Source organism: Cygnus olor, chromosome 19 (genome assembly GCF_009769625.2).
Source record: "Cygnus olor isolate bCygOlo1 chromosome 19, bCygOlo1.pri.v2, whole genome shotgun sequence".
Taxonomy (NCBI): Eukaryota; Metazoa; Chordata; class Aves; order Anseriformes; family Anatidae; genus Cygnus; species Cygnus olor.
The window spans coordinates 10,094,744-10,122,098 of NC_049187.1; the positions used below are offsets into that span (position 1 = coordinate 10,094,744).

Sequence of the window (27,355 nt, forward strand, 5' to 3'; positions counted from 1 at the left end):
GGCTGCAGTGCCGTGGGGCCACTGGGGGCCAGAGGGGCAGGAAACACCGCTGCCCTGCTGCTGCTGGATGGGAGCGCATAGAAACAGCCTCCAAATCCACTGTGCTGAGCTGCAGGGCTCAGCCCAAAGCACTTTGCTACCAGGGCTCCAAGCTGGGCACAGCGGGAGGGCCCCCACAGCGCCCGCTGGTTTGGTGCAGCGTGGCCGCATTTCGTTTTGGGGAGCAGAAACAAGGCATGAGCTCGGCACGCACGCTGTCCGGCAGGGTGCTGACGGCACCGCAGCTCCAGCTGCACCGTTACAGCAAAACCAGTCCCTTGGTGCCGGTCCCTTGGTGCCAGCTCACATTCACCAGGAGCAGCCAGCACCTCCACCCTGCCGGAGCCCACCGAGGGCACGCTCAGCTCACGTTCGGGTCAGGCTGGTGCATTTGCCCACGGGGCACTCACAAGCCCCTCTGCCACCCGTCCCTGGCCAGCCCCAGCACGGGCAGGTCACCGCCGGGAGGGACGACTGCGGCAAGAAGCCGCCGTGGAGCCACGTGCTCCTTCCCAGCAGCAATTCGGAGTCGGCTGTTCCAGCAGCACCACCTTTTCACTTTCCAGTTCAGCAGGCTCCTGTCTCGGCCCTGCTGCGCCCCGCTGCAGCCGCTTCCACCGCGGGTGGCGGAAACGCGCGGCCACCCCTGGGGTGCCCGGGGCTGCTGCTGCTCTGCGGGGGGTGATGGCAAAACCCCTGGGACGTGCCCTGGGGCTTCTCCACGGCCCTCTGCCAGCACGGGAGAGTGCAAGCAGCCAGACACGGTGCCAGGCTCATGGTGCCACCGTGCTCCGGGTGCCACCAGGCTCTGGGTGCCACCGTGCTCCGGGTGCCACCACGCTTGGGGTGCCACCATGCTCCAGGTGCCACCAGTCTCTTGGTGCCACCACGCTGGGGGTGCCACAGCCCGTGCTGCCCTCGCCCACCCCACGGGCAGCAGCCCCTCCCTCCCGCTGCCCCCCCGGGGTGCTGTCCCTGCGGCGAAGATGCTCGGGGCGGGGGAACCGGGGGGGGGCGCGGAGAGCCGGGGGTGGGCACGGCGATACCGGGGACGCGGGGACCGGGGCACGGAGGCGGCCCCGTCCCGTCGGGGGGCGGGCGGAGGCGCGGCGGGGGCGGGGGCGGCGGGGCCGGGCCGGGCAGCGGCGGCCCGCGGCGGAGCTGCCTCTCGCCATGGGCGGTGGGTGCCGGCCCCGGGCGCCCCCGGCCGGGCTGCGGCTTCTGCTCGCCCCCGCGCTGCTGCTCTGCGCCGCCGGAGCGCCGCGGCCGCCGACACCGGCACCGGTACGGGGCGGAGGGGGGGGAGCCCGATGCGGGACCGGGCGGGGCGGGGGGGCCGGGGGATGCGGGGGGACCCGGGGGGACCCGGCTGGGAGGGGGGAGCGGGGCCGGGATCCTGCAGGGGCCGGGGCCCCGGAGGGATGTTGGGGGGCGGGGGGGAGCGGGGCTGGGGGCGCTGCCCCCGGGAGGGGCACGGGGGGAGAGCTCGGGACCCCCCCGGATCCCCTCGGTGCTCCAGGCGCTGGCCGTGTCCGGGGGGGCCACGCGTGGGGTCCCGGGGCAGGATCGTGCCCACGTCCCGCTGGTGCCCGGCCCCGCGGGATCGGGACACGGGGGGGGGGAAGGAGCCGGGTCCCAGGGGTCTCCCCCGCCTCTGCTGTGCCCCCCGGGGCCACCGGCAGGGGCTGGAGTAGCCCCCGCGTGTCCGCGGCCGTGGGAGTCCCCAGGGCTGCAGCCCCTGGCTGCAGTGTGACGGCTCCAGTGCCCCCCGAGGCATCGCCGCGGCTGCTCGGGGGGCTCGGGGGCGTCAATGGCACCGCTGCTCGCGGCGTCGTGATCCACCTCCCTCCATGTGCTCCCCCGGAGCAGCTTCCTCCAGGTCCCCAGGGGGACACTGCCTCCGGTCCCTCTCCCGGGAGAGGATTTTCCTCCCTTCCATGGAGAAAAGCCCACCCCGGGTCCAGCTCAGGGAACTTCTTGGGTTTTGCAGCTCCCCGCTCAGCCAGCACAGGAACGTGGTTGGCATCCCTTGGCGGGGCTCCGGCTGTGTTTGGTGCTAGCGGTGTCGATGGTGGCCCCATCTCCATGGGCCGGGGCTGGGGGGGGCAGCAGGACATGGGTGCAGCAACCCAAAGGGAGCTGGCTGGGGCTGAGCGGGGCAGAGGGGGCTGCTGGAACAGGGCATGGCTTCCTTCCCCCTGCCCCTCACCCCCTCCCCGCAGCCATCCTGCTGGGACTTATCGGCATTGAGGCGGCTGTTCCTGCCCAGAAACAATGCCCCTAAGGTGGAGACTTCCCTCTTTCGGCAGCGTGTGCGTCCGAAACGGGAACATGAGCTGGGGGTTACGGCACTTCGAGGCATGGGAGCAAGTGCTGCGGGAGGAGGAACAGCACTCAGACCGACACGGGGCTGTGGCACCTCGCTGCGGGTCCCGTCGGAAGGGCTGAGCACGCTGGGTGCCACAGGATGGGCCCCAGGGAGCGGCTGGGGACACGCAGCCTGCAGCGGCTGGGACAGGCACACGCCGGGCTGGTGCAGCCATGGCCAGCCCCGGAGCTGCCGGCTGCAGGACGGGGCCAAAGCAGAGCTCACCAGGTGGGGAGAGAACCCGTAGCCGGGATGTACGCAAAAGGATGCTTCTCCTCCAAGCTTTAATTAGCAAGGGAGATACCTGATGGAGAAATTTGGGGAACTGTGCCGTGCCCCGAGGTGCTGCCAGCAGAGCAGATGGGCTGCGGGAGGCATGCAGCCGGAGGACCATGGCCTTAATCTTGTGCTCAGATCTGCTCTAGAAGACAGAATAACAGGATGCTGGGCTTTGCCTGCAGCCTCCTGCCCACTTGATGGTTGCTGCTCTGAGCACTTCTCAGCCCCTCGCAGGCTCCACCTTGCCTCAGAGCTCTGATGTTTGCTCCCCATAGAGGTTTTCCCAGGCTGTGAGCTGAGCCAGGCTGGTCCCGTGGTGTTTCTCCATTTGCACCCATGGATATTGCCCTTGGGATCTTGACTGCTGCCGTGCCCTCAGGGCTGTGCTTTTGTTCAAGAGCAAACATTCCATCAAAATAACCCCGCGGCCCCTCCAGCTGCTCCTCATCGGGGTCCCACGCCGTTCACTGCTGCTGCAGGGCCCCTGGATGTCACCACTGTGCCTGGGGTCCCACCACGGGGAGGGAGGTTGGGCTCGGACCCCGCGGGTGCCTTCGGCAGAGCCGATTTTGATTTGTGCCCATTTCCGCCACCTGCGGTCGGGTTTCCTGCCCCGTCCGCGGCGGCGCTCGTGGGGCTTCGGCTCCGCTGCATGGAGGGGACGACAGAGCACAGGCACAGAGAGGGGCCGCTGCTGTGGCATGGCCATGTGCCCCCCCCAGCGCCGGTGCCACTGCTGGAAGCAGCCCCCAGCGCCTGGCCGCAGGTGCGGGGAGGAGGAGCCGCCAGCCCCATGTGCGGCGCAGCTGTGGCCCTGGCAGGTTGCTGTCGCTGGCGGTGCGGCCAGAAGTGGTTGCAGATGACAATCTGGCTCCGTCGCGCGGGCTGGGAGCAGCTCATGGAAAACCCGAGGAAACCATCCCCAGTCAGAAAAACAAGCGTGTGAGCCGTTTGTTGTCTTCGCAGCCCGCAGCCACGGAGCCGTGCGCAAGACGGGAATGTCCCACCGGGCAAGCCCGGCTCCAGCCCGCACATGATTCACCCCACGTCGCTTTGGCTGCGGTTCGCAGAGCGGATGTCGTCCCCAAAATCTGGCATTTTTCAGCGGTGATCGCACGTGTTCACCGGCTCAGCCGTCACGGAGGGGGCCGCGATCCAGCGCGGGGGCCGGGAGCAGCTTTCCCCACACCTGGAGCCGTCCCGGCCGGATTCCTGCCTGGGGTGGAGAGAGGCCGGGAGCGCCACGGGGGGCGGCTGTCACGGGCTGGGACACGCCGCGTCCCCTCGCGCCCTTGTGGCTGGGACATGCCGCTCCCGCCCCACCTCCGGGCCCCCACGGCGCTGACACCGCTGTGACCCCGGCAGGAGGCAGCTGCCTGCGGGGCCCTGGCACGGAGCAGCCACCCGGCCCCACGGCCGTGGCACCCGCGGTGTTCCCGTGTCCCCCCGAGCTGGCCGGGGCAGGGAGCGGGGCCACTCCTGCAGAGGTTTGTGGTGGAGCCAAGCGCAGAGCTACTGGCGCGGGAACTGCTCGAGGGATGCTCTGGCTGCGCTGCAGCACGGTAAAAGTTTCCATGCTACAAAAAGCTGCAGGCGGGTGGTCTGAAGTTAATTTGTCCGAGATAAATAAGGACCTGCCCGCTGCCTCCCGTCTGGATGTGTAACGGAGGCTGGATACATGAAAAGAGCTGAGATGAAAGGGAGCCCGAAGGAAGGGCTGGGAGCTGAACTCTGCGAGCCGCCCCCCGTAGCGTGAGGGATTCGGGATCCCAGGGCTGAGAGCAGTCGTGAGAGCTGCTGGCCCCAGGCAGCCCCCCCCCGTCCTGGCCCCGAGCTGCCTGGGAAACTGGGAGACTTTGCAAAATTAGCTTGATTTTTCAAAGATGTTAATTTCTAGCTTCAATTTCCTATGGAAAATGTGCTGCGCGTTGTGCCTGCCCACCCCCCCGGCGTTAGAGCCTGGCTCCGGCCTCCAGCAGAACTTGGAGCCGACTGGGCAGAGCCCCGCAGCGCTGAGGATGCTGCGGCCACCCGCCGGTCACAGCTCCCGGAGCCTTCTGCTGGTGGCACCGGGGCAGAGCGCTGCGCCTGGGTGCCGCGGCTGTCCCCGCATGTCCCCACCACCCCTGTGCTCCATCCCTCCATCACACGCAGGGACTGTTTTATCCCACTGGGCTCTGTCTCCGGCAGCGAAATGTGGTTTTGCTCCTCTCCAGCTTTGTCGTCCCCCGTTTGGGGCAGGGAAAGCAGCAGATACCGGGGTGCCAGCGCCGCTGGAGCCACGTCCGTCCAAGCCCCGACCTCCTCCCACGCCGACGCCGCGCAGGGCGGCCGGAGAAGGTCCTGGCGGGGGGGCAGCGGCTCCAGGCCGCCCACGCGTCTGCAGGAGCCGGCCCCAGCTGCGGTGCCCGGGTGACACCGGGGGGGCACTGGCAGCTGCTGGGACCCCGGTGGATGCAGGCAGGGCAGGATGGGGCCCTTATCTGGCGGCTGCAGCTGGGGCGCGCGGGCAAGGAGGTGGCTGCGGAGGAAGCGGCAGGGCCAGGGCTGGAGCCGGGAGGAAGAAGCCCAGCGGTCAGCCCCTTCCACCCGTCCGTGGGGCCGGGCAAAGCAGCCGCTTGCCAAAGCAAACTCCAGCCCAGACAATTGCCATTAACAATGCTGACATTGTGTTTGTAGGGGTTTGCCAGCTCCTGGGCTCTCGGGGCACAGGAACCCCATGTGTGATGCTCTGGCAGCACCTTTCTGCCTTTATTTCTCAGCTGCGTTCGGGCAGCGGTGGCACCGTGGATGGCCGGTGACCTCTCGTCTCTCTCCCCGCAGTGAACCCGTGTTGCTATTACCCCTGCCAGCACCAAGGGGTGTGCGTGCGGGTTGGCCTGGAAGGCTACGAGTGTGACTGCACGCGGACAGGGTACTTCGGGGCTAACTGCACCTCGCGTAAGTCCCCCTCCCGGACTGTGTTAGCAGGGCGAACGCTGCAGCAGCCGGTACTGAGCGGTGCCCGGTTTGTCTCCCCCAGCCGAACTGTGGACGCGCCTCCACAACCTGCTGAAGCCCAGTCCCGCCTTCTACCACTTCGTCCTGACTCACTTCAGGTGGTTTTGGGACATCGTCAACAGCACTTCATTCAGGGACACGCTGATGAGGCTCGTGCTCACAGTGCGGGGGGCGATTCCCGGGAGGGGTTGGGACGGGTCCCCCGGGGCCGAGCAGGACTCCAGCACGCACCGCACGGGGGGGCAGTGGAGCTGCTGAGCATCTCCTGGTGGCACCAGTTTGGGGCCACCTCCCCACGAGCCGGCCCCAGGTACTTAGCACAGGGGCCCAGGGCTGTGGGGCCGCAGGCTGAGCCCCGCACGTACCGGGCTGGGAGCCAGCTGAGACACATGCTGCTCTCAGCACGTTGCGCTCCCCTTCCAGGGCTCTCAAATAGACAGGGAGCAGCTGGTGGAAATATGGAGCTGGCCCTTGTTACTTCTGTCCCTACATTTATCACTTTGCTTAAATATTTAGGTTCCAGCTCTTAGAGCTGTAGAACACATTCGCAAGCTCCGGCTGTTTTTCCCCATTTCTGCATGTTTTCATCTAATTCATCAGCAGGAATCCACTTAGTGCAGCATTACAACCCCCCTGCTCCTGCAGAGAACTGCAGCCCCTAAAAGGCCGGGTGTGTGGGGGGCACAGCAACAGCAGGATGCGGCCGGACTCTCTGCCCATCACCTCCTGGTTCCTGGGATGCCAGCGGGGTCTGGGTGCCGCCCCACGGCACTGACTGCTCTCTCCTTCCAGTTCGTGCCAATCTCATCCCCAGCCCCCCCACCTTTAACTCCAACTACGGCTACATCAGCTGGGAGGCCTACGCCAACGTCAGCTACTACACCCTCCTCCTCCGCCGTGCCGGATGACTGCCCCACGCCCATGGGACCAAAGGTACGTGCCCAGCACAGGACCGGCACCACGAGGCGATGAACACGTTGGGTTTGCAGAGCAGCACCGGGTCCGTACCTGGTGCAGCACCACCGCATCCCAGTGCCCGTGCCTTGCTGCGGGCTGGGCCCGCACGGCACCGCTGGCACCCGCCGGGGCACCGGCGTCACCCCCTCCTCCGCAGGGAAGCGGCAGCTCCCCGACGCCCAGTTCCTGGCGGAGAGGTTCCTGCTGCGGCACAAGTTTGAAGCCGATCCCCGGGGCACCAACCTGATGTTTGCCTTCTTCGCCCAGCATTTCACCCACCAGTTCTTCAAGACGTCCGGGAAGATGGGGCGCGGCTTCACCAAGGCGCTGGGGCACGGGGTGAGGGCTCGATGCAAGGGCGGCCGGCGCGAGCGAGGGGGGCTGGGGGTGGCACGGCTGGGCTGGCGCTCCCGTCACACCACCCGCTGTCTCGCGGTGGACCTGGGGCACTTGTACGGGGACAACCTGCAGCGGCAGCACCAGCTGCGGCTCTTCAGGGATGGGAAGCTCAAATTCCAGGTACCACGTGGCACGATGTGCCAAAACGCATCTCAGCCCTGGGCTCCAATGTTGTTTGAAGCCCACGTCCCTCTGGCAGCTGCCAGGACAGGGTGGTTTTCTCCCCTCCTCCCTTTCTGCCACCCCGTTCTTGTCTCCCTGAGGTGGTGGATGGAGAGGTTACCCCCCTCGGTCACCGAAGCGCCGGTCCACATGGTGTACCCGCCTGCCATCCCCAAGGAAAGCAGCTGGCGATGGGTCAGGAGGTGTTCGGGCTCCTGCCGGGGCTCTGCATGTACGCCACGCTCTGGCTGCGTGAGCACAACCGCGTCTGTGACATCCTGAAGCGGCACCCCACCTGGAGTGACGAGCAGCTCTTCCAGACGGCTCGGCTCATCCTCATCGGTGAGGGCTGGCGGCACTGTGGATCCTCGCGTCCCACCTCCCACGGTGACCTGGTGTTGTCGGGCTCTGCGGGAGCCAGCCTGGCTTTAAAGGCTGGAGGAGTTCCTCTGGCAGCCTTCTGGGGATCGTTGGCTTTAGTCCATCAGAAAAATTATTTTTGAGCAGTTTAGCCATCATTTTGTACTATTCCATTTTAATGTTCTGGGTTTTGGATGGAGGTGACTTTGTGTGAACTTACAGTAGACTTATGAAAGACCCACGATGCCACCACACTGTCTTTAAGCTCCAGATCGAGGTCAGCTTTCTATGAAACCATTTCGTTTTTGGCAAGCTGACCTTTCCCGGTGAAAAGATAAAGGACAGAAATTCCCAGCCAACAACAAGCCCAATGTCAGGCAGGTCCGGGCGGCAGAGGGTGCAGGGACGCAGGGACAGTCTGCTGCGGGGAGCCTTGCACAGCACATGAGTAACCGGGGCTGCCCCGAGCCATGGGGAAGCCAGGGCTCATCCGGGCCGGCTGGGGCTGGGGCTGCTCCTGCTGCCAGCTGACACCTCCTCCTCTCGCCTCCTGCCCAGGGGAGACCATCAAGATCGTCATTGAAGACTACGTCCACACCTCAGCGGTACTTCCTGAGCCTCAAGTTTGACCCCGAGCTGCTGTTCGGGAGGCAGTTCCAGTACCGGAATCGCATCGCGGTGGAGTTCAACCAGCTCTATCACTGGCACGGGCTGATGCCGGACTCCTTCGTCATCCAGGGGGAAGAGTACAGCTACGAGCAGTTTCTCTACAACACCTCCATGCTCCTGGACTATGGCGTGGAGGCCCTGGTGGAGTCCTTTTCCAAGCAGGCTGCGGGGATGGTAAGGTCCTGCTCTCCCCTCTCTGCAGCACGTCCCATGGGGGGCTGCGGGACCCCGGGCCCAAGGCATCGTCAGAGCACAGCCACAGCCCACCCATAACAAATGTCCGGTTGTGTGCAGCATTCGCAGCCTGTTCCCAAGGGCAGCACGTGGTGTGTGCGTTGAGAGCCCACCCCCCCTGAGCAGTGTAGCGAGGTTGGGTCTTGGCAGCCCCATTTGCTTGATCCTGGGACACTGGAATAGCATCAGGGTGACGCTGGCACCCTGCTGGGTGCAGCCAGGCTCCTCTGTGCCCCAGGCCGGCCGTGCAGCAGCCTGGGCACAGGAACAGCTCGTCTCACGCTGTTCTTTGCTGCCATCACATGGATGTTTTCTTCCAAGTGATTACATCAACGCTTCTGACTTGGGCAAAGCGACAAGGCTGACACGCAGCCCTGCTGCTCTTGGGTGTGCAGGCTCCCTCTGCGACCCCAGACCCTGCGATCCCTTCCCTCCTCCCCAGCCGGTGGGACGCTGCCATCCAGGCCTTCCTCCTGCAGGAGACAGGCTCCAGCCCGAGCTGTGCCACCACCAGTCTTTGGCACTGCCCCTGGCTCCCCCTCGCCCTGCTGCGGCCGCGCGCCGTGCCCAGGATGTGGGCACCTGGGAGCGTGGCAGGGCCGGAGGCTGGGCTGTGCCTCCGTGGAGGCCGGTGCCTCCCCGTGCCTCAGGTGAGCGTGCCCCTCCTTGTCTTCTCGCCCTCCAGATCGGCGGGGGGCAAACCATCAACGCCAACGTCCTGAAAGTGGCCGTCGGGGTCATCAAGGAGTCGCGGCAGCTGAGGCTGCAGCCCTTCAATGAGTATCGGAAGAGGTTTGGCATGAAGCCCTACACGTCCTTCCAGGAGCTAACAGGTATGAGCACCGTGCTGCCACCGGGGCTCTCCGGGCTTGGCTGCAGCAGCACGGAGGCTTTGCTGTCCTGAGCCGAGCTTGGGACCTGCTGGGCTCCTCCCCATCCCAGCCTCGCCTGGAGGTGAGCGGGGGCAGTGTGGTGCCTGCAGGTCTCCCTCCTACCACCCCCGTGCCGCATCGCAAGGCCGGACCCTTGCTGATACGTCTGGTGTTCACCTGGTGCAGGAGAGGAGGAGAAGGCGGCAGAGCTGGAGGAGCTCTATGGAGACATCGACGCGCTGGAGTTTTATCCGGGCTTGCTGCTTGAGAAACCCCAACCCAACGGCATTTTCGGAGAAAGCATGGTAGAGATCGGAGCTCCGTTTTCCCTGAAGGGGCTTCTCGGAAACCCCATCTGCTCCCCAGAGTACTGGAAACCCAGTACCTTTGGCGGAGCAACTGGCTTTGAGATAGTCAAGACAGCATCCCTGGAGAAGCTCGTGTGCCTCAATGTGAAGAGGTGCCCGTACGTGGCGTTCCAGGTGCCGGACGCTGTGGCAGGAGGCATGGCCAGCAGCAGCCGGGGCGGTGGGCCATCTACGGAACTCTAGCACCTCCACGGCCTGCGCAGGTAGGGTCTGTCCTCACACAGGTGCTGGGGAACAAGCCCCCCGCTCAGTGCTGAGTGTCCCCTTCGTCCCTGCAGGCAGCGGCAGGGCTGGGGTCCCCTGCCCACTCCGTGCCCAGCAGGAGCAGGACCGACGATCGTCTGCCCCGGGCAGGCTCCAGCTCAGCCCCACGCTGGCGGGGAGAGGCTGGTGCCCCCTCTGGGAAGAGCTCGAGAGCCCAGGGAGAAGAGCTGCCGTCGCCCGTGCTCAGCAGACCTCATCCTCTTCCCAGCCCCTGCCTTGTGCTAAGCCACGTTTGGGGCTCTCCAGGGACCCCCAGCGCCCTGGGGTGCTCCCAGCTCCTCTGCTCCTGCTCACCCTCAGCTCCCGCTGCTTCCCAGCACCAGCAGCCCTCTTCTGCAGGGGCATCCCCACTCGGACGGAGAGGGGCACGAAGCACAGGGAGCCCTCCCAGCCTTGTCTTCCACACATGGCAGCGAGGGAGGGATGGGGATGATGTGCTGCAGACGTCCGTCTGTCCTTCCTTCCTTTCTGGCCCAGCTCGGGCTGCGCTCTCACCTGGCTCTCCTGCAGCCTGCTCAGCACTGGCTCGGCCCAGCCCAGCCCAGCAGCCTCATTTGCCTGGCCTGGGACAAACAAAGTCCCAGTCACGCCGGTTGCAGCGGTGTGGCCGTGCCAGCTGCCCAGCCCCAGGTCTCGGTGGGACTCCCAGGCCCCTGTGCCCCAGCACTGCGCTGGCCCCGTCACGCACGGCTGGCCTGGGCTGGCCGGAGCCACGACAACGGCTGCTCCGAACATGCCACCTCTGTGCCAATCACCCGTTAAGGCTCTTGCACTCTATGCTCATTACACTGCCCTGCATTAATAGCTCAGTAAATGACGTCCCCCAAGGCACACAGAACCTGCTTGTCCCGCTCCACAGCTCGCAGATGTAAGCCATCGCCAACAGCGTGATGCGATCGCTGGAGGCCAGGGTCGCTGGCCTTGGTCCCAGTCAGATCCCAGAAAATGGACCTCTCGAATAAACAATATTAAAAGCCACTCTCATTTCCTCCAGCAAGTTTTCAAGCTCTCACTCGGCAGAGCCAGGCCAAGGCAGGGTGCCTGGGGCCAGCAGGAGCTGGGAGAGCAGACGTCTCAGCGGCGCTGGTGGAAGGTGAGTGCTCAGCCGGGCTGTCGATGCGGGCCATGCTCACCACAGCGTGCCCGTGTCACTGCCAACTGCGTGAGAAGAAACAAGCGGAGCTTCCCGGCTCCCTGTGCCTCGGCAGAGGCTGTGCTACAGCCTCCATGAAGGTTTTGGCCCCGCTGCTTCCCACCAGCCACCACTGCCCCACAAACCTGCGCTTTGCTGCTGGTAATGCAGAGCTTAAGCCCAGCACCGGGTATTTGTATCATGTGAAATCCACCCCTGAGGGCACAAGCAGCCACAGCTGCAGGTGAGGTGCAGGCTGCAGCTCCCTGCTGTGCTGCTGGAGCAGCTGGAGGGGCCCCGGCCCTGTGCTTCTGCTCTGTCCTGGTGAGCCCCTGCAATGGGGCTTGAGACAGCGGCACGCGGCCAATTCACCGGTGAAACCTCGCGGTACCGTCTGCTAGGTGGGACAGTGCTCCTGCTCTTGGGTGAGAAAACTTCCACAAAAAAAAAACAAAAACAAAACAAACAAACAAACAAAAAACAACAGAGAAGCTGTCCCACCATGTCCCTCAATCTAGAGGTCCTAGTCCCCTGCAGACCCCTGCTCTGCCACACTGCACACGCTGCTGCTGAGGAAGGCATCGGCATGCAGGACATGCCTAGGCACCAAAACGCCTGGGCACCAACGCGCCCAGCTCCCAGCAGCAGCTCGCTGCGTGCCGGTGACACTCACACACAGTGTGGTGGCTTTGTGCTCCGGGGGCTGCCAGCCCACCAGAGGGTCCCAGCCCTCGCTCAGGTGGCAATGCAGCACTCAAAACCAGAGCAAGCAGCACCCAGGACGGCTGCTGGCATCTCCCCCTAGGGGAACGCACCCCGCGAGCCACGCACCGTGTTCCCACGACACCTCCAAAGCACGCATGCGACTGCCCTCGCCGTGCAGAGCTCCAGCCTCGGAGCATCCTTCAGCATCTGGTTAGCAGCACAAGCTCGGCTCGTTTCAGTTAGACCACAAACATCCTGCTCTTGTTTGTAGCTATCGCAGCCTGCCAGCACGGCTTTGCTACCAGCTGATAAGCGCGCTGTGGCCCGGCAGGCACACAAGGATTGCTGCGTAGGTGTTCCCTGCCACCACGGAGGAACATCCTGCCAGAATAGTGCAGCTGAGGCAGCCCTGCCAAGCCTGACATAGCACAAACGACAGCAGCTTGCGGCTCTGGAATGCAGTGTTTAGCCTAGAGCATCCCAGCATCGCCCGGGGGGCTGCCCCACGCACCCAGGATCCAGCGTGGAGCCGGGGGCTGCTGGACACCCTGCTCCGACGGACTCCTTGTTCTGCTGCTCCCTGCTCTGCCTGCTCCTGGCCAGCCCAGAAGATGCCCTTAAACAAGCACCGTTTTTTAAACAAGCACCTTGGGGGAGCACAGCTGCAGCTCGCCCCGCGGGCCGATCTGGACAGGAGACCGCTGCTGCTGCGTACGTGCGGTGCGTGAAACGGCGGCGCGCACATCTGCCCGTGTTTGTGTGACCTTTGGAGCAGTGATTCACCGAGCACGACGACGACCGGAGTGGACGGTAGGAGGAGCTCAGCTGCCCGCAGCGCTGCTGCATGCAAAGGGGGCCGCAAGGTGCGAGCCGCGCACAGCCATCACCTGGGTGGGATCGGGGGCATCCAGCAGCGTTTTCACCCTCATCCGATGAGTTCTTCAGCCAGGCTGGGGCACTTCACCAGGCACCAGAGCAGGAATGTCTGCTTGGATTTTTCAAGAAAGGCACATTTTGAATGCTTTTTGTAAGATGTAAATCAGTGAGCATGTATCACTTTTTAGGTATGTTAAGATACTTATCCGTAACTTTATACTGAAGACAAAAAAGAATCAGCTATTTTTATAAAATCAGACTGATTTTCTTCAGTCTTGTCCTTCATTGTCGGGCACCCAGGTGAGCGCATGACCCAACATCTGAGTTAAGCTCCTTGGGGTGACAACCTGATCATCTGGCTCCGATAAAACACCAACGAACCTTACAGTACTAATTCACTTTTTGGTGTCCCTGCAAATAAACCCCCAGCGCTCCAAAAGGGATGCAATGTAGCTGCATGACCAGAAGAGACAGATGGAGACAAGCAAACGGACAGCCCGTCAGGGGAGCTGTGGTTTTTCACTCCACGGGTACACACAGGACTAAGCAGAGCTACACCAACAGGCAGGAAAAGCCAAAATCACCTTGGCCGTATCTGCATGTTTGTCCTAGGCTTGAGAAGCAACAGATAGAAAACGCGACGTAGAAAGGACAGACTGCAAACAGAGCACATAACAGCTCAGAAGGAAGAGTCTTGTTCACCGAATCCTCGCCATGCATTAACTTACTGTCATATTTCAGATACGCAGACTAGTGCAAATATCACAAACATTTAAAGGTAGTAAGTACCAACCTTGTTTTCCAGCACCAGTTGTTTTCTTTTCTAGCTCTCTTGCCCCACTGAAATAACGGATTTAAGAAAGCTTGCTTCCATTCGATGCTGATAGAATTGCATCCCAAAATGTTAAAACCTGAGCAGTGCCCGCACAAGCTCTGCCACGGCACGAGAAAGGCAACCAACCTCGGTCGCTTTGCAGTAACACCCCAGCCTCCCTCAACTTTTCACATTTATAGCTCAGACCGGTTTCATCAGATGCACTAATAAAAGGAACAGAATTGCTGGTGGCAGTAGCTGGGGCAGGGAACAACTGGCAGAGCTCAAGGGACATCACTCTCAGGCTGGTACCTGCCCAGCTTCGTAGCCCCGGGCTCTGCATTGCCCACCAGCCCTCCGGAAAGGCGCAGGGTCAGCAGTTCTCAGCTAGCAGGGAGAGCTGGGCAGATGAACTCTTTCCCAGCTTCTGCTGGTCCCTAGCAGCACGCAGAGGACTTTTGGCCCAGTCAAGATAAGGTGCATTGCTAGAGACAAAACATTCGAGTGTATAACCCAATTCAGACAACCCACGTCAGACACCGCAGCCAGCTTCTCTCTGCCACCTCCTGCACCAGAGCCATTCGTGGTACCAAAAACGCCATACACATTTCTGCCAGGAGCAATGTTTTGTGCTAGGGAAGTTGCTGTGCCAGAAAAGATAGATGAATATCTTTGACAAAATTAAAAAACATCCTTTATTCAAAACCAAACCATTTAGCAACGCATCAAAATAAATGGAGTTCTGATGGTGACAGAATGCAATAGTTTTGGGGGAAGGAGAGGCACCTGCACCAAACCAAAAACCTGACACTCCCAATGCCAAACTGGATGTTTCAGAACTGTTTTATTGTATGTAGGTGTTGGTACAATTTCATTTTAATTTCAGTCCTCTAAAGCATATAATACATAAACACATTCCGGTTTTAATCTGGTCAGGGCCTTATCTAAAAAATTAGATAAATAAAGAAGACTCCAACGTTTCAACTATAACATTTACAGACAGGAGTTGTAGTTTTGGGTTCTACTGAATGGACAGGACAGACACTAACAAACCAATAGCTAACCTATCCTAAAATTCATTTCACTTTGCCACGTTGCTTAGTGTGCATGAAGGATGCTGGGTTTTGGGCACACAATTACTGCTTGGTAGATTTGGGAGGACTTCGCTTCAAGAACGGGCAAAAGCACCAGCAGCAGTACCCAGCCCTGCCCGCAACGCTTCTCAGCAGCTCCAGCAGCCAACCTCTGACTCCTCCTCAGGTTTGTGTTGTCTGTGCTGCTGCTGAGAAGCAGCATCGTAACACATCTCTCTATCCCTCTCTCCCTTATGCTTATTGTATTCTCCAAGATTAGTGATTAATTGAATTCAGACTTCTTTCCCACACCTTTTTTTTTTTTTTCCCTTTTGCTATTGGCACCATAAAGCATCTGTCAAATAGCTGAGCACTGCAGATTAATAACCGAGTCCCCTTGCTGCAGGCCATCTGACACAGAGCAGCAGGAGAGGTTTTGATCCTATTACAGCTTTACTGACATAGGGATTAAAAAACAAAAACAAACAAAAAACACTTTGTACAAATAAAACTTCAACGCACCTCAAGCAGTCAGCTCTGCCCCCTCCAAATCATTTTATTATGATGCTAATATGCACCCTGTCTGTGCTACAGACTTCACTGAACCTCCTCCTAAATATAAATTACAGCTACTTCGGCTTTTTTCTTACATGTGCTGATACCCACACTCAATGATTTAATTTCATGTAACTTTCATGTTTTTTTTTCCGCAATTCTAAAAAGAAAAGACTCCCTTACCACATTTTAAAATTTGGGTTTCTGCCAGTTTCCTTAAAACAGCTACAATTTGTGCCAATTCAGTAATTTTAATTACAAATTACATATCTTCCTGCTCATAGTACTTTTAAAAATATAGTTCAAATAGATAGAATTGCCAACACTTATTTTTCTGTACTAAGATCTAGTCTTACTATGAACCAAGAGCTTACACAGACATATGCATTTCTTCCTGCTTTTCCGAAGTGCCTTACTTGCAAATTAAACTAAACAACAACAAAAATAAAAAAAAAAAAAAAAAAAAAAAAAAAAAACAAATTTAATCATTAAACATGGCATTACATTGGGTCATATATTCAGGTAACGATAGTCTACTTTCCTCACAATTAAAAATAACAAGCAAAATAAGGAACGCATGAGAAAGCAGAAGTGTTGTAACATCCAATTAAGTATGCAGAAGACACGTAATTCAGTAACAACTAAGTACAGAGTGCACACATTCAACATGCTCATTTGTACTAAGTACATTGTTTGAGTAACTCAGCCATAACCTGGCCAGGAAAGCCTTTGCGTTGCTCTGGAGGTTTTCATGCTTGCACTCACTCTAAATTGCTAATGGCTTCTAATGCTACTCAGGTTATCTCACAGCTACGTAGCGCTAGACTTGCTGGAGTCAGGGTGAACCGTAACGTACTAGAAACCCTGAAAATTACTTCCCCATATTACCTCTATATATGAAGTAAGTAGAGCACAAACAAAACAAACACTTTAATAAAATGTAACCACTAACAAATGGTAATGACAAAGCGCAATATACAGCTCTTGCATTCAGGAGCAATAATGCTCATGAAAAGACAAACGGGCTCAGCCAGTGCTGCACGGCTTTCACTCTGTGTCCAGAAGTAGGAGCCACCCTGTGTTCTGGGGGAGAGGAGAACTTTAAGAACAACATCACTGGGCAGCTGAAAGAGCTGTGATGTTTTTAGAGAGACCTTTCTTGTTTGTAACAAAAGACATGTGAAGAAATTACAGTCTCCACAAAGGTTTCAACCCCACCCCAAAAGATTTTGTCTGTTAGTGAACTCCACTGACGCGCTGTACGGAAAGCCATGCTCCTGAAGAGCTGCCGTCAGAGGAAGAACAGGACAGTGGCCATGGTTTTGATCCAGCCAAACCCTCTGTGCAGGAATGAGTCCCTGAGCTTCAGACAAGGGAATCAGCTGTGCTACTGAACGCCTATTTAGAGACCTGGTCTACCGGCTCAAGGGTGATTTCCCACATAGCCTTCCAGTCATCTGTCAGGTCCAGGGGTTATTAATATTCAAAATGCAGCTGAAGACCCAGCTTAAGCAGATAATATGAAGACAGACAGAAATGAACATCGGCAGTGATTTAACAATTTTAGAGATGTTCGAAATTCTGAGGCTATTCAAGTCCTAATTCTGCATTTTCCCAACAAAATTCTCCTTGATGCTATTCAGCACATACTTTGGAGCTCTTTATAAAAGGTCTCTTTCTCTTAAGAGGCAGAGCTTATTTTCTGCAGAAGTAACTACTATGAACTAATGGTAGGTATTTTAGAACCCAAGAATACATTAAGAGCTGTAACAGAAGGAAGATTTTCTCATTTAAGTCTTGGGTAAGGTCAAAGAAAGAAGAACCCTCTCCATCTGAAAAGTAATTTTCAGGATCAAGTCAGGAGCTGTTGTTATTTGCAATTGAGAAAAGAACAAAAATTTGATGCCAATTGTTAGAACAATGGTACTTCCAAGAAGGGTACTACAAATGGAAGATGGGACCTTGCACTGTTAATTTGCTGGCAGCAGTTCAACTCCAGGCTAATAAAAGATTTGAGCACTTAAAAACACGTTTGTCTTAGTGACTAGGTGCCCACTTTCTGATTGAATTGGTATTCACATATGCTGTATGTGAACTGGTATTCACATATGCTGTATGTCTCTCTGTAAGGAGACTGATTATAAACAACTGATCCAAGAACAAAATGTTTACAAAATCTAAGTGATTTGGAAAACAGAGATGACAATAGAATACATAATTTCCTAAATTTACTGAATTGTGTTAGAAATTCAGGTTTAGTAAAATACATTTGAACTGCATAAAAGCAAGACTGTTTTAGTGTGTACTTTACTGAATTAATTTAAGAAAATGTTAGGAATTCCTCGTATTATTTTAAACAAAATTTTAACAAGCAAAAGTCAAAGTGCATGGAGGGGAAGAATAATATACCCACACTAAGAAAGGAAGAAACCAGCCCCTAGCACAACAACATCCCACTGTACAACTACACCTACTGGCCCGTCGGTGTGTGTGGTTCAGTCTATTTCCAGATCACTGTCTTCACTGTAACATGCAGATGGATTATGTATAGAAGTCAGGAGCACTAGGTCTTTTCTGGAAGCAGACCACATTCCTGCAAAAAAGCCTCCAGGTCTACAGCAAAAAAATCTTCTCCAAGCTGGTCAGTGATTCGCACAAAATTGCCAATGAGCTCACCCGCCTTATAGATCAGCAAAGCCGGCAGAGCATTATTAGTAAAGCGGGTGCTGGCACCAATGAGCGAACTCTTTACTCTGCAAAATTTAACTGTTGGATACTCAGCAGCCAGGCAGATCATACAGCCATTCAGGGATTCACTGCCAGGGATATCATCTTCATAAATATGGATCATGATCAGTGTGCTTTTATGCTCTTTATCAACTGTGTCCAAAAATGCCTCTCCACTGGTAATCTCAAAAACCTTTTTAAATTGCTGCCCACTGTACAACTGCTGCCTCATCTCCTCCATCCGCTGCTTCCTGTATCGCTGTAAGAATTCCTCATCATCTTCATCGTTGTGAATCATGTTATATTCTTGTAATGTCATCTAAAAAATACATAGAAAGATAGAAGACAAAAATAAAAGGTCTACATCACTATGTGGGTCACTTACATAATTGATTTAAATCAAGAGGATTAATGTGGGTCGCTCATCTTTAATAATACCGAAGTGCAACCCACGAAGGCTCAAGCACCCTCTGTATTACGCTCCATTTTGATCTAATTAGAAACTGCATCCAGTGGGAACTGTGATTTCAGCCTTGGGTATTCCAGTTTCCACAGGCTGCACTAATAACACAAGTGGCTGCTCCATGCTCCCACTTTAATTCAGGTTAATGGCAGCTATGTGCTTTCACCAAGCTATGAGCACTGCTTTGGGTACTGTGCCTGACCTCAGTCTACGCTGTCAAACAGCTTCTTTCTCATCAGCTTTTTCAATTAGTTTTTCAGTAAACAACTTTTGCCAAAACAAATGCACTATCTTGTCTCTAGAACTGAAACTAACAAGATTTTATGCATTTTGTCTGTTCACCTGCTCTGTTAAACAAACCTACTGACCAGATAAGGATTCCTATCTGCTTCACGTACACAAACAATGAAACAAAAAATGTCAAACATTTAAATGGCATTTTAATTCCTTCGAGCCATGTTACCTTTCCATTGATTTTTTCCTGGAGCTCTTTCTGCTTCTGCTTATCAGCCTCTTCGTCTAAGTGAGATCTACAAGTCATAGATAACTTCTTTATGAGTCGTTCCATTTCTCTGCGCTGCTCCTGTCTCTGTTCTGTCTCCAGTTGTTTAAATCTTCGCCAGTCATTAATGACTCCTTTCGGACCTGAAATTAAATATGATGGCATTTACTACAAAATTACAAACATCATTCCGTAATGTGTAATACGATTACATCTCTCATTTAAAAGTACAGTAATACCATCCAAGTCAGCAGTAAAATAGTGGGCCTGTCATAAACTTTTTATACACTGTGCAAAATGCCGTAATGAAATGAAATAAAAGTAACTTACCATTTACATGTCCTTGAGTGTGTACCTGGGTGGTGGGTTTTCTTTTTTTTTTTTGGGTACATCTAGGAAGACTAAAGCTTATCTAACTAGGCTACTCTCATAATTGTCCCAAGGGTTATTTCAAAGATTAATATCTGGGCTCTTGAAATAGAATCACCAGCCCTCAAGAATTCAACTACTGTGTGACTTTTCATAAGAACAAAAACAATGTGATGGGAAATTATAATTAAGTTTGCCGATATTCCTGTACAGACGTACATTCTGTGATGTACAATAGTGTTAATTCTCACAGACTTCACCTTGCAATGTGCTACCACGCTGCTGGGGCCCTGTGGAAAGAAGTACTTTTTCAGGTCCTCTCTAAATATGCCAGTTTAGTACCATAATTCTTCCATTCTTCCTTCTCAGGTGATGGATAGGAACACACATAAGAAAGTTTTTTATTGTTCTTAGAAAACACACTGTGAAATACAGAGGGCCAATATATCACAAGAATGTAAAAATACCCTCTGGATCCCACCAATTGTCTGCAAAAATCAGTACTGTGCCTCTGACAGTGGCAGTACACAATGCTGCTTTAGGAGAGCCTGGCCACTTTCTGTTCCTCGCATACTTGTTCAGCACCTACATCTGTTACATCAGGACTGCTAGTGGTTAACAACTGCTGGCTTACAGGAAAGAAATTTATGGATTATCAGCCAAATTGTACAAATCTCTTTAGTCTGCAGAGACTAACTGTCCTAGATATAAAGCCAAAGCCTCTCAAAGGGGAAGGCAAATGCTAAAATAAAGAACCAGCTATTAACTAAGGTCGGACTATAACCAGGAAATGATCAATCTCTGACTCAAGTATACAGGAAAATAGAACTTTCATTACCGAAAAAAAACAAACACACAAAACTTCCAATAAGCAAAGTATTCACAAAACAGTTAGCTTGATATAACAATACCTGTGTTGACTGCGCTTCCATCGCTGCTAAGCTCTATTTCCCCAACACTTTCAGGAATGGAGCTCTCCCCTTCTTTATCTTCTTTCTCACTGTCTTCATCCTCACCCTCGCTACTGCTGTAATAATACTGGAGCTTCTCGCCAAGTAGCTTATCATCCAAAGTAGTCATTTTGTTCTAAAAAATAAATTAACAAAACAGACATTTCTCTTACTCAAACGTGCAGCACAAGAAACCCCTTGAAATGTGTAACAATAGTACTCTACTTTTTCAGAGCAGTTTTTTAGCCATGTAAGAAGGTAACAGCCCACTATCACAGTCTACAGAGCAGTCAGTCACAAGTTAATTCTTGGTCACAATTTCAAACGTATCTAAGTTAAAAACCTTTACGAACAAAGCTTTACTTTGAGGCTCACTACTAAAAAAAATGCTGTTATAAAAGCTGTTTCTGCACTACAGTGTACTTTAGTATATAACTAAATATTTTTACCCACGGAGAATGAATTTTCTAACCGTGATGTGGGAGTCTTATAAGCCCCAATCAGACAGCTCCATTAGGTTGATCCCCAGTTATTTACACTTCAATTTCCAATATTATGTGAATTATCTTAACAATGATTCCTCTGAGCTGAGAAATGTTCTATATAATTAATCAAATTCAAACGTTCTGACCTTTATTCCTTTCCAGTCTTTCAGGAACAAACTTCTAACAAAACCTGGAGGAGGAAATTTCAGATTGTATCAGTTCAAGTTGTTGAAGACAAACTCATGAAAACTTCTGCAGGCAGCCCATGCATTTAAACACCATAACGCATGCAAGGAAAAACGTTTAGAGGAAATACAACCGCTTTTTCTGTTAAAATAAACCCGTTACTGGAACAGGGAGCACATAGTTGCTAAGTACCGACACAAACCACGCAAACGCTCGGTGCTGACGGCTCCGACCTCGGATTTGAGCTGCAGGCTGCGGATCACGGCACCAACGGCGAGGTCTCCGCGGCTGCCATGGTCCCGCCGGTGCCGGCTCCTGTTGGCAGGGTCAGGGCCGGTGAGGCAACGGCCGCTACCTCGGAACCCTCCTGCCCCCCTCAGCGCCCCTCCACCGCAGCGCTGCTCGGCGGGGACCCGCCTGACGGGCCCGCTCCGTGGGGGCTGCGGGATTACCGCCGGGATTACCGGGGTGCCCGGATTACCGGGAGGCGGCCGCTGTCCCCGCCCCGCCCGGCGCCGCGCTCGTCCCCAGCAGCGATGCCGGGAGCGCCGCCCCGCCACCAGCGCCCAGCAGCCCGGGCCGGCCGCTGCCCCGCCTCCCGTCCCCACCCGGTCCCGGTCCCGGTCCCGGTCCCGGTCCCGGTCCCGGTCCCGGTCCCGGTCCGGCCCCGCCGTCCCCTCACCGCCAGCCGAGGCCGCTCCAGTGCGCGCGAGGCAGGCCGGGAAGGAGGCGGAGCAGGGGAAGCCACCACCTCTCCCCCCCCCGCAGGCCCAATGGACCTGCCCGGGCGCCACCACCCCGCGGGCAGGGACTGGGCCCGCCCGGGCGCTACCACCCGCGCGGCGGGGGGAGCCGGGCCCGCACCACCTCCTTTCCCCCCCCCCCTCCGCCCTTCCCCGGGTTGAGGCACGGAGGCGGTGAAGGTGGACAAATAATTTTTATTTGTGCATGCAAATACATGTCAATACTGCAAACTTCTTCCATCGATTCTCTCAAACACTGAAAACCATGATGCTCTACTCTGTGACCAGCCAAAGCTAAAACCTCTTCACTTCAGTGCTACAGCAAACACGCACAGAGCGCCCCGCCGGGCCCTGCCCTACTTCTAACACAAAGGGAAACAGTACAAGTCGGGAATAAAACCGAAATAAACGGAATAGAATTTACTCCCCCATATAACCCCATTTCATTTTACAGATTTTAAATTATAGTTTTAAATAGAAGCTGAGAATGCGCCATAAAAATGAGCATTAAATCCATCGTAGCGATGGTGCCTGCTTTATACATGATGGGTGTACACCATCTTTTATTTCATTTACATTTCAATCGAACAATAGATTTGCAAAGAAAATGTCTAATACAGACGTAAAAATATTCACACTAGAGCTTCACAATCGGTTGTACAATTGACAAACAGGCCTCTTTTCCCAAACTTTCCAGCTAAGCAAATTTATAAAATGTAATCAATGCAACAAGAAAAAAATTTCCTTAAAACTTCCAGGGAAAAGAATACGCAGTAAACAGTATAAATGCGGACAGCAGATGCTGCAAGCTAACCACAATACTTCTGAGTGGCTGTACAGTGGGTATGTGCAGTACAAATAAAAGCCACGTGTGTTGTATCACAACTACCGTATAATGTACTTGTTTGCCCAGCTAAGAAAATGCATGCATTTCCATGCCTTGGATTAACTGAGATCTACTCTGGATAAATTGATGGGCTATGTGCAAATGACCCTGGCTTTTGGCAGTAGTGAATGCAGGCTCTGTTTTATTTCAGCTTTTACAGCAACCTCTTGACTGATTAAAAGCTTCCACAAACCTACTCCTCAAATAACGGGGTGTAGCGCTACGGTTCGATACAGGGAATTTGGAATATTCACATTTGTTTTTATCCCATCATTGCCACTTCTTTTCCCTCGTTGTGCTCCCTTGCAAGCAAAGAGATACAGTGACGACTACTGCCAATTTTAGCTGTTCATTTATACTGGAAAATTGGGTCATTTAAAAAGCACATTTGTGTTCTGCTTGCAGAAGAGGTCCCTCAATTAGAGGGAATTTCCTAACAAAAGGGATTAAGCTACAACATAAAGAATGGACTTTTACATACTATAAGTCAATCGTTTCTCATTTTGTTACACTCTCAAATTCAGCATCTTCCTTTAGTAAGTCTAATAATAATGAAAAATCTGTTCACAAATATGATCAAGGAGCTGCTGGCATACAGTGTTTATGTACAGCAACAGTTACAACTTGACAACTTGTGCTTTAAGAAAGCAAACAAAAAACATGTTTGGAACTATTCTGAGTTTAGATAGTTATTTTTAAGTGTTCTTTCCTCAGCTGTTTATGACCACTGTGTATTATTTTGTACCTCATCCAGCCTAGTACACTATTATACAAGAACAGCATTCAGCTCTTGAGTACAGGATAAATTAAAATCTCAATCATGTTATCAAAGCACTAAAACCTCCCAAATTAGACTTATACAATGAGCAATGAAGAGCTTATTTAACATAATCAGCTGTATACAATCTTTCTTTTTTGAAATCAAGTGTCAAACTTTAGCGTCCCTGTACTAGACTACCAAGAACCAACGCCAGTTTGCTTTGCAAAGAGTCTAACCTTTCCTTTGAAGGGTCTAGTATACATTCTACAATGCAAAATCTGCATAAACACTAAGATTCATTTCTTGTCACCTGTTTACAGGAACAAAGTATCAGTAGCAGGGCGATCACTCTGCTATAATTATATGTTAAGAATGTACAGATAACTACTTTTCACACAAGCATTCTCCCAGCACAAGCATTAGTCTCTATTAAGACCTATGTGGGAAATGAGGCAAAACAAGGAATGAATCCAGGTAGTGAGGCAACACAATTAACTTAGATACTAATAACTCCTGTATCTCTTGCATGTGAAATCCCTGCTGTACTCCTAGCAGGGGTGGGGAAAAACAAACAAAACCAAAAATAATAAAAAATGCTTGTCCAAGCAAAGCAAAAGAGCCAATCTCTTTTCCCCAATCTGCTATGGGCCTTTTTTCTTTTTTTTTTTTTTTTTTTTTTTTTTTCTGACAGCAAAGGCCAAAACCTAAATGGGAATCACTGCTATTAATGCACGAAGATTAGTCACTATATCTCAGTGTCAGAAAATAAGCCCTTCCGTAGCCCAAAGGCACCTGATTTGCAACTAGACAAATGAATACATACTTGTTTATATAGGGTCAAGGGATGAAACTCCACCAAAGAAGAAAGCCAGAACTAGGTTCCCACCTGTAGCTTCTACTTGTCAGGGCACTGGAGGGCATAGTTTCATGGCAAAAATCACATAGTCAGTGTTAAAACTGCAAGACAAAAGCTGACATGCTATTTAAACCCCCAAGTAATTTTTTGCCTTTCATTCTCTATATTAAAAATTTGAGAAAATAACTAGCCTCAGTTAAGAACCAACTTTCCATATGAAGTGTACGGTCATCCTAGAGAAATACTATTATCATGGGACCTCCTGCTGCAGACAAGAGTATATAGATACATTTGTTCTTAAATATGCCAATATGGTTGGCAGGAATATGTTAGGCTTATGTAACTTCACTGGACAAACAGGCAAATGTGTGTAAGCAGCTTATCCCAATCCCCCTCCAGCAGAGCACAACCAAGTTTTTAAAATTGCAATTTTAAAATTAAAAAGTTAAGGTAAATACACAATCAATTTATGTAGTATATATTCACCCTCAGATCATGCTGAAGATGTTCTGTGGAGTTCTGGTGCACAGAGGGCTCTTTCCCTGAGGGCAAATAAGGACTTCTCAAACCTTTATATTTTCTCTATTTTTGTAACAAAATAGCAATTTAAAATTTAAAAATCTTTTAAAAAAATTACATCACCTTCAACATGGAAGATCTCACTGTTTAAATATCCATGAAAGAGACATACTTGTTTGCATATCTGTTTTGGAATTACATTGTACAGCAAATAATAGTATCTCAGAAGCATTTCAAAAGTAATATAAATTCATATTTACAGAATGGTCTTGGTATAAAATATACAACAATCATATTTGTGTCTAACATTCTAAGTTAAATTTAACATCAATAGGAAATAAGTTAAGGTGACAAAGGTGGTCTGGTTCTTGTATCCATTCACTTTGAGTTGCAAGTGAAACAAAGCATCAATCTAATCCTAGCTATGAGGTGGCACTGGCTATAGGAAGGTACAGCAACAGCCAGAGGACACTAGAAGACTACTTGACTGTTTTTCTACATACATTCCTTAACATTTGAGTATTAAATAGATGTGTAAGATCTTCCATACTGACACCAGAATATCAAAACTAACCCTTGGATTTTCAGGTATATTTACAACATAATTATTTCATGGACAGGTTCGTTAGGAGAGATATCAAACACCAATATTTACTTAGTCTAATCAGTAACCCTCAGGGAAATGCCAACCCCCACCCCCCAGAAACGTGCACAAAACAGTTATCAAAATCTTACCCGACCACATAGCTGTGATTTTGTAAAATAACAACTCAGACGACCAGTAACATGATCCTCTTTAAGCATTTTGCTAGCAGGAAAAGCCCTTACATGCAGTACACCTGGTGAAAGATCAGCTTGGCTTAAAATATTCCAGTACAATTTTCAGAGTAAACAACTTCACAGAAGTTAATAAAACATAAAAAAAAAAAGTAAAACTTGTCACAAAGAAAAGTAAGAGGACAAACAAGATAGTAATTATCAGGAGGGAGAGTCCTGCTTTCTTTTCCGAAAAAAAGTCAATTTTTAAGCTTCTTAAAAAAAATATGCCCAGGGCTCTAGTTTGTGTGTATTTATGAAAAACTCTTTTCAGCTGACATGTCTAACATGATTCTCAGTCACATCTTAACAGGGCATAAATTCATACACTGTTCCGTACTCTGAAGGTCAGATAATGCTATATTATTGTATTTTCAAGGTCTTTGAAAATAAGTTGCCACTGAATAAGCAAAAATTAAACCTGAATACAAAATAATGATTAACAACATTAAACAAAAGGTAATAACTGCCTTAAATTCCCAATATTTAGTTTAAATTAAAAACAAAACAGTACAAAAACAGCAATACCATCTTGTTAGTCAGTGCAAACACTACATACAGGGTTTTCAAAGGAAAGCCAAGAGCACCTGATACTTTTTGCCAAGTCATCTGGATTCTATAATCTGCAAGTTGAGAACTATTAATAAAAAAAAATGCTGTTACATTAGTGCATAACCTCTCAAAATGGTTGAAAATTGTTTCATGTATAACTTGGGGAGATCAATACCTAGTACATTAGCTGGAGGACTTAGGCACTTGGTTTACTTCTGGTGACTTTACTTGGACAAGTAGCCTGTGTATGTGTATCTACAGTACTAAAGCAGAAATTAGGTGGGGGGATGGAAACAAAAAGCTGCAGCAAAGCACTGCACCACAGACCTGCAAACAACGCAGCAGTGCAAAGCTAATGGTGTGTTAACCCTGTAAAAAGTCTCAAGTCCAAATCCCCACCTCTCAGTCTTCAAACAGGAAACAATACTCCATGCAAAGTTCCACAACTAAGGAAAAAGCAGCTGCAACAAGACACAAGTTCTTCTCTCATGAAACAAAATAGAGACGAATAAGTTAGTCTTCCTTTCACTAGATGTATCATTGTAGGATCCTGCTAGTTTAAATAACTGAGTTGTTAGTTTTCTACAGAAGCCATTTTAAACAAGAATGGCTCAGATACCGCACCGGATTGCTACAAACTCATAAAAAGCTGCTTTAAGCTTAAGTAAAACAATGTCCAAATTCCATTCATTTGTGGAAAGTGAACGCCTTACCCTAGTAAAGTAAGTTTTTTTTCTTCAGAATGCTAATGCGAGAGGGGCTTGAAGTATCAAAGAGTCCACAGGAAATGCATGACCCCAATATTATTTTTTTTAAAAAAAATATACATTATATAATATATATTATATATATAAAAAGCTAGTGTAAATGCTTCCATGGTGTGGTCACAAGCTGGAAAGATGAATGCCTTTCAGCTGTTAACCATCCTGCCATTTGCAACAGGCTTTAAAAAGTCATTTTTATCCTCAGACATAATGTGAGCAGTTTTCAAAATGAGGCTGCCAACACTGACTGATGTGCTGATGGGCAGGCAGCTTGCATTGCTAACAGATGTTGTGATCGGCTGACTGAAGCAAGAAGTTACGGGCAGGATTGTTTTCTGCTCCTCCCTGAGGAGAAAAATAAGTTACAAATATTAAACAAGTACATGCACAAGTATCCGGAACTGAATTTCTGTGCATTAAATAAATACTGACAAACTCAATTTTAGCAACAGGAATAACATCTTACTAGGGAAGGGTACGCTCAAGATGTTAAATGCAGTCTGCCTCATTTTCAAGGGCTGCATTATACATTAAAAACTAAAGAACATGTAAACCTAAAATAGTGTACTTTAAAAACTACCTCTCTATGGAGATTTGTGCAAACAGTCTGAAACTTAACCTTTTGAAATTTTTCAAAACTTCTGGCAACTA

General features: G+C 52.0%; 3 protein-coding genes across 9 annotated transcripts in view; 1 reads left to right on the forward strand and 2 right to left on the reverse strand.

Annotated features, from left to right (window-relative positions):
- The first annotated feature begins 1,212 nt into the window (after positions 1–1,212).
- Positions 1,213–10,945, forward strand: PTGS1 (prostaglandin-endoperoxide synthase 1). Its single transcript, XM_040531285.1, is given in 15 exon segments — positions 1,213–1,298; positions 1,767–1,786; positions 5,510–5,626; positions 5,709–5,846; positions 6,476–6,578; positions 6,580–6,625; positions 6,806–6,981; positions 7,078–7,179; positions 7,321–7,379; positions 7,382–7,546; positions 8,123–8,169; positions 8,171–8,407; positions 9,153–9,300; positions 9,526–9,910; positions 9,986–10,945. Coding segments are annotated over 14 exon segments (1,809 nt in total). The 3' UTR covers positions 9,891–9,910; positions 9,986–10,945.
- Positions 10,946–14,175: 3,230 nt separating this feature from the next.
- On the reverse strand, positions 14,176–21,510 carry PDCL (phosducin like). Of its 2 annotated transcripts, XM_040531284.1 has the most exons (6): positions 21,491–21,510; positions 21,042–21,123; positions 20,769–20,812; positions 20,099–20,273; positions 18,780–18,961; positions 14,176–18,172 (listed from the first exon to the last, which is right to left on the reverse strand). In XM_040531284.1, exons 4-6 carry the CDS (start codon positions 20,265–20,267, stop codon positions 17,690–17,692), a joined length of 834 nt encoding a protein of 277 aa, XP_040387218.1. In that variant the 5' UTR covers positions 20,268–20,273; positions 20,769–20,812; positions 21,042–21,123; positions 21,491–21,510; the 3' UTR covers positions 14,176–17,689. The 2 variants fall into 2 exon arrangements, with proteins under 2 accessions (XP_040387218.1, XP_040387217.1); XM_040531283.1 differs by lacking the exon at positions 21,491–21,510 and having other exon boundaries at positions 21,001–21,101.
- The window catches only part of RC3H2 (ring finger and CCCH-type domains 2), a 31,224-nt gene continuing 24,061 nt past the window's right edge, over positions 20,193–27,355 (reverse strand). For 4 of the 6 annotated variants that reach the window (XM_040531277.1, XM_040531281.1, XM_040531282.1 and 1 more), the window contains 3 exons: positions 21,491–27,049; positions 21,001–21,123; positions 20,769–20,812 (listed from right to left, as the gene is read on the reverse strand). In XM_040531277.1, coding sequence (XP_040387211.1) covers positions 26,851–27,049 — 199 coding nt within the window. In that variant the 3' untranslated portion in view covers positions 20,769–20,812; positions 21,001–21,123; positions 21,491–26,850. Of the gene's footprint in view, positions 20,274–20,768; positions 20,813–21,000; positions 21,124–21,490; positions 27,050–27,355 lie in introns of those variants that run through there. The other 2 variants (XM_040531279.1, XM_040531280.1) reach the window with 2 other exon arrangements.

Coding starts and splice junctions, on each gene's coding strand:
- PDCL (XM_040531284.1), bottom strand. CDS start 20,267: ATGACTACTTTGGATGATAAGCTACTTGGCGAGAAGCTCCAGTATTAT. Junction 18,962..20,098: donor TGGAAGCGCAGTCAACACAG/GTATTGTTATAT, acceptor ATTTAATTTCAG/GTCCGAAAGGAGTCATTAAT. Junction 18,173..18,779: donor AGGAAAAAATCAATGGAAAG/GTAACATGGCTC, acceptor TGTATTTTTTAG/ATGACATTACAAGAATATAA.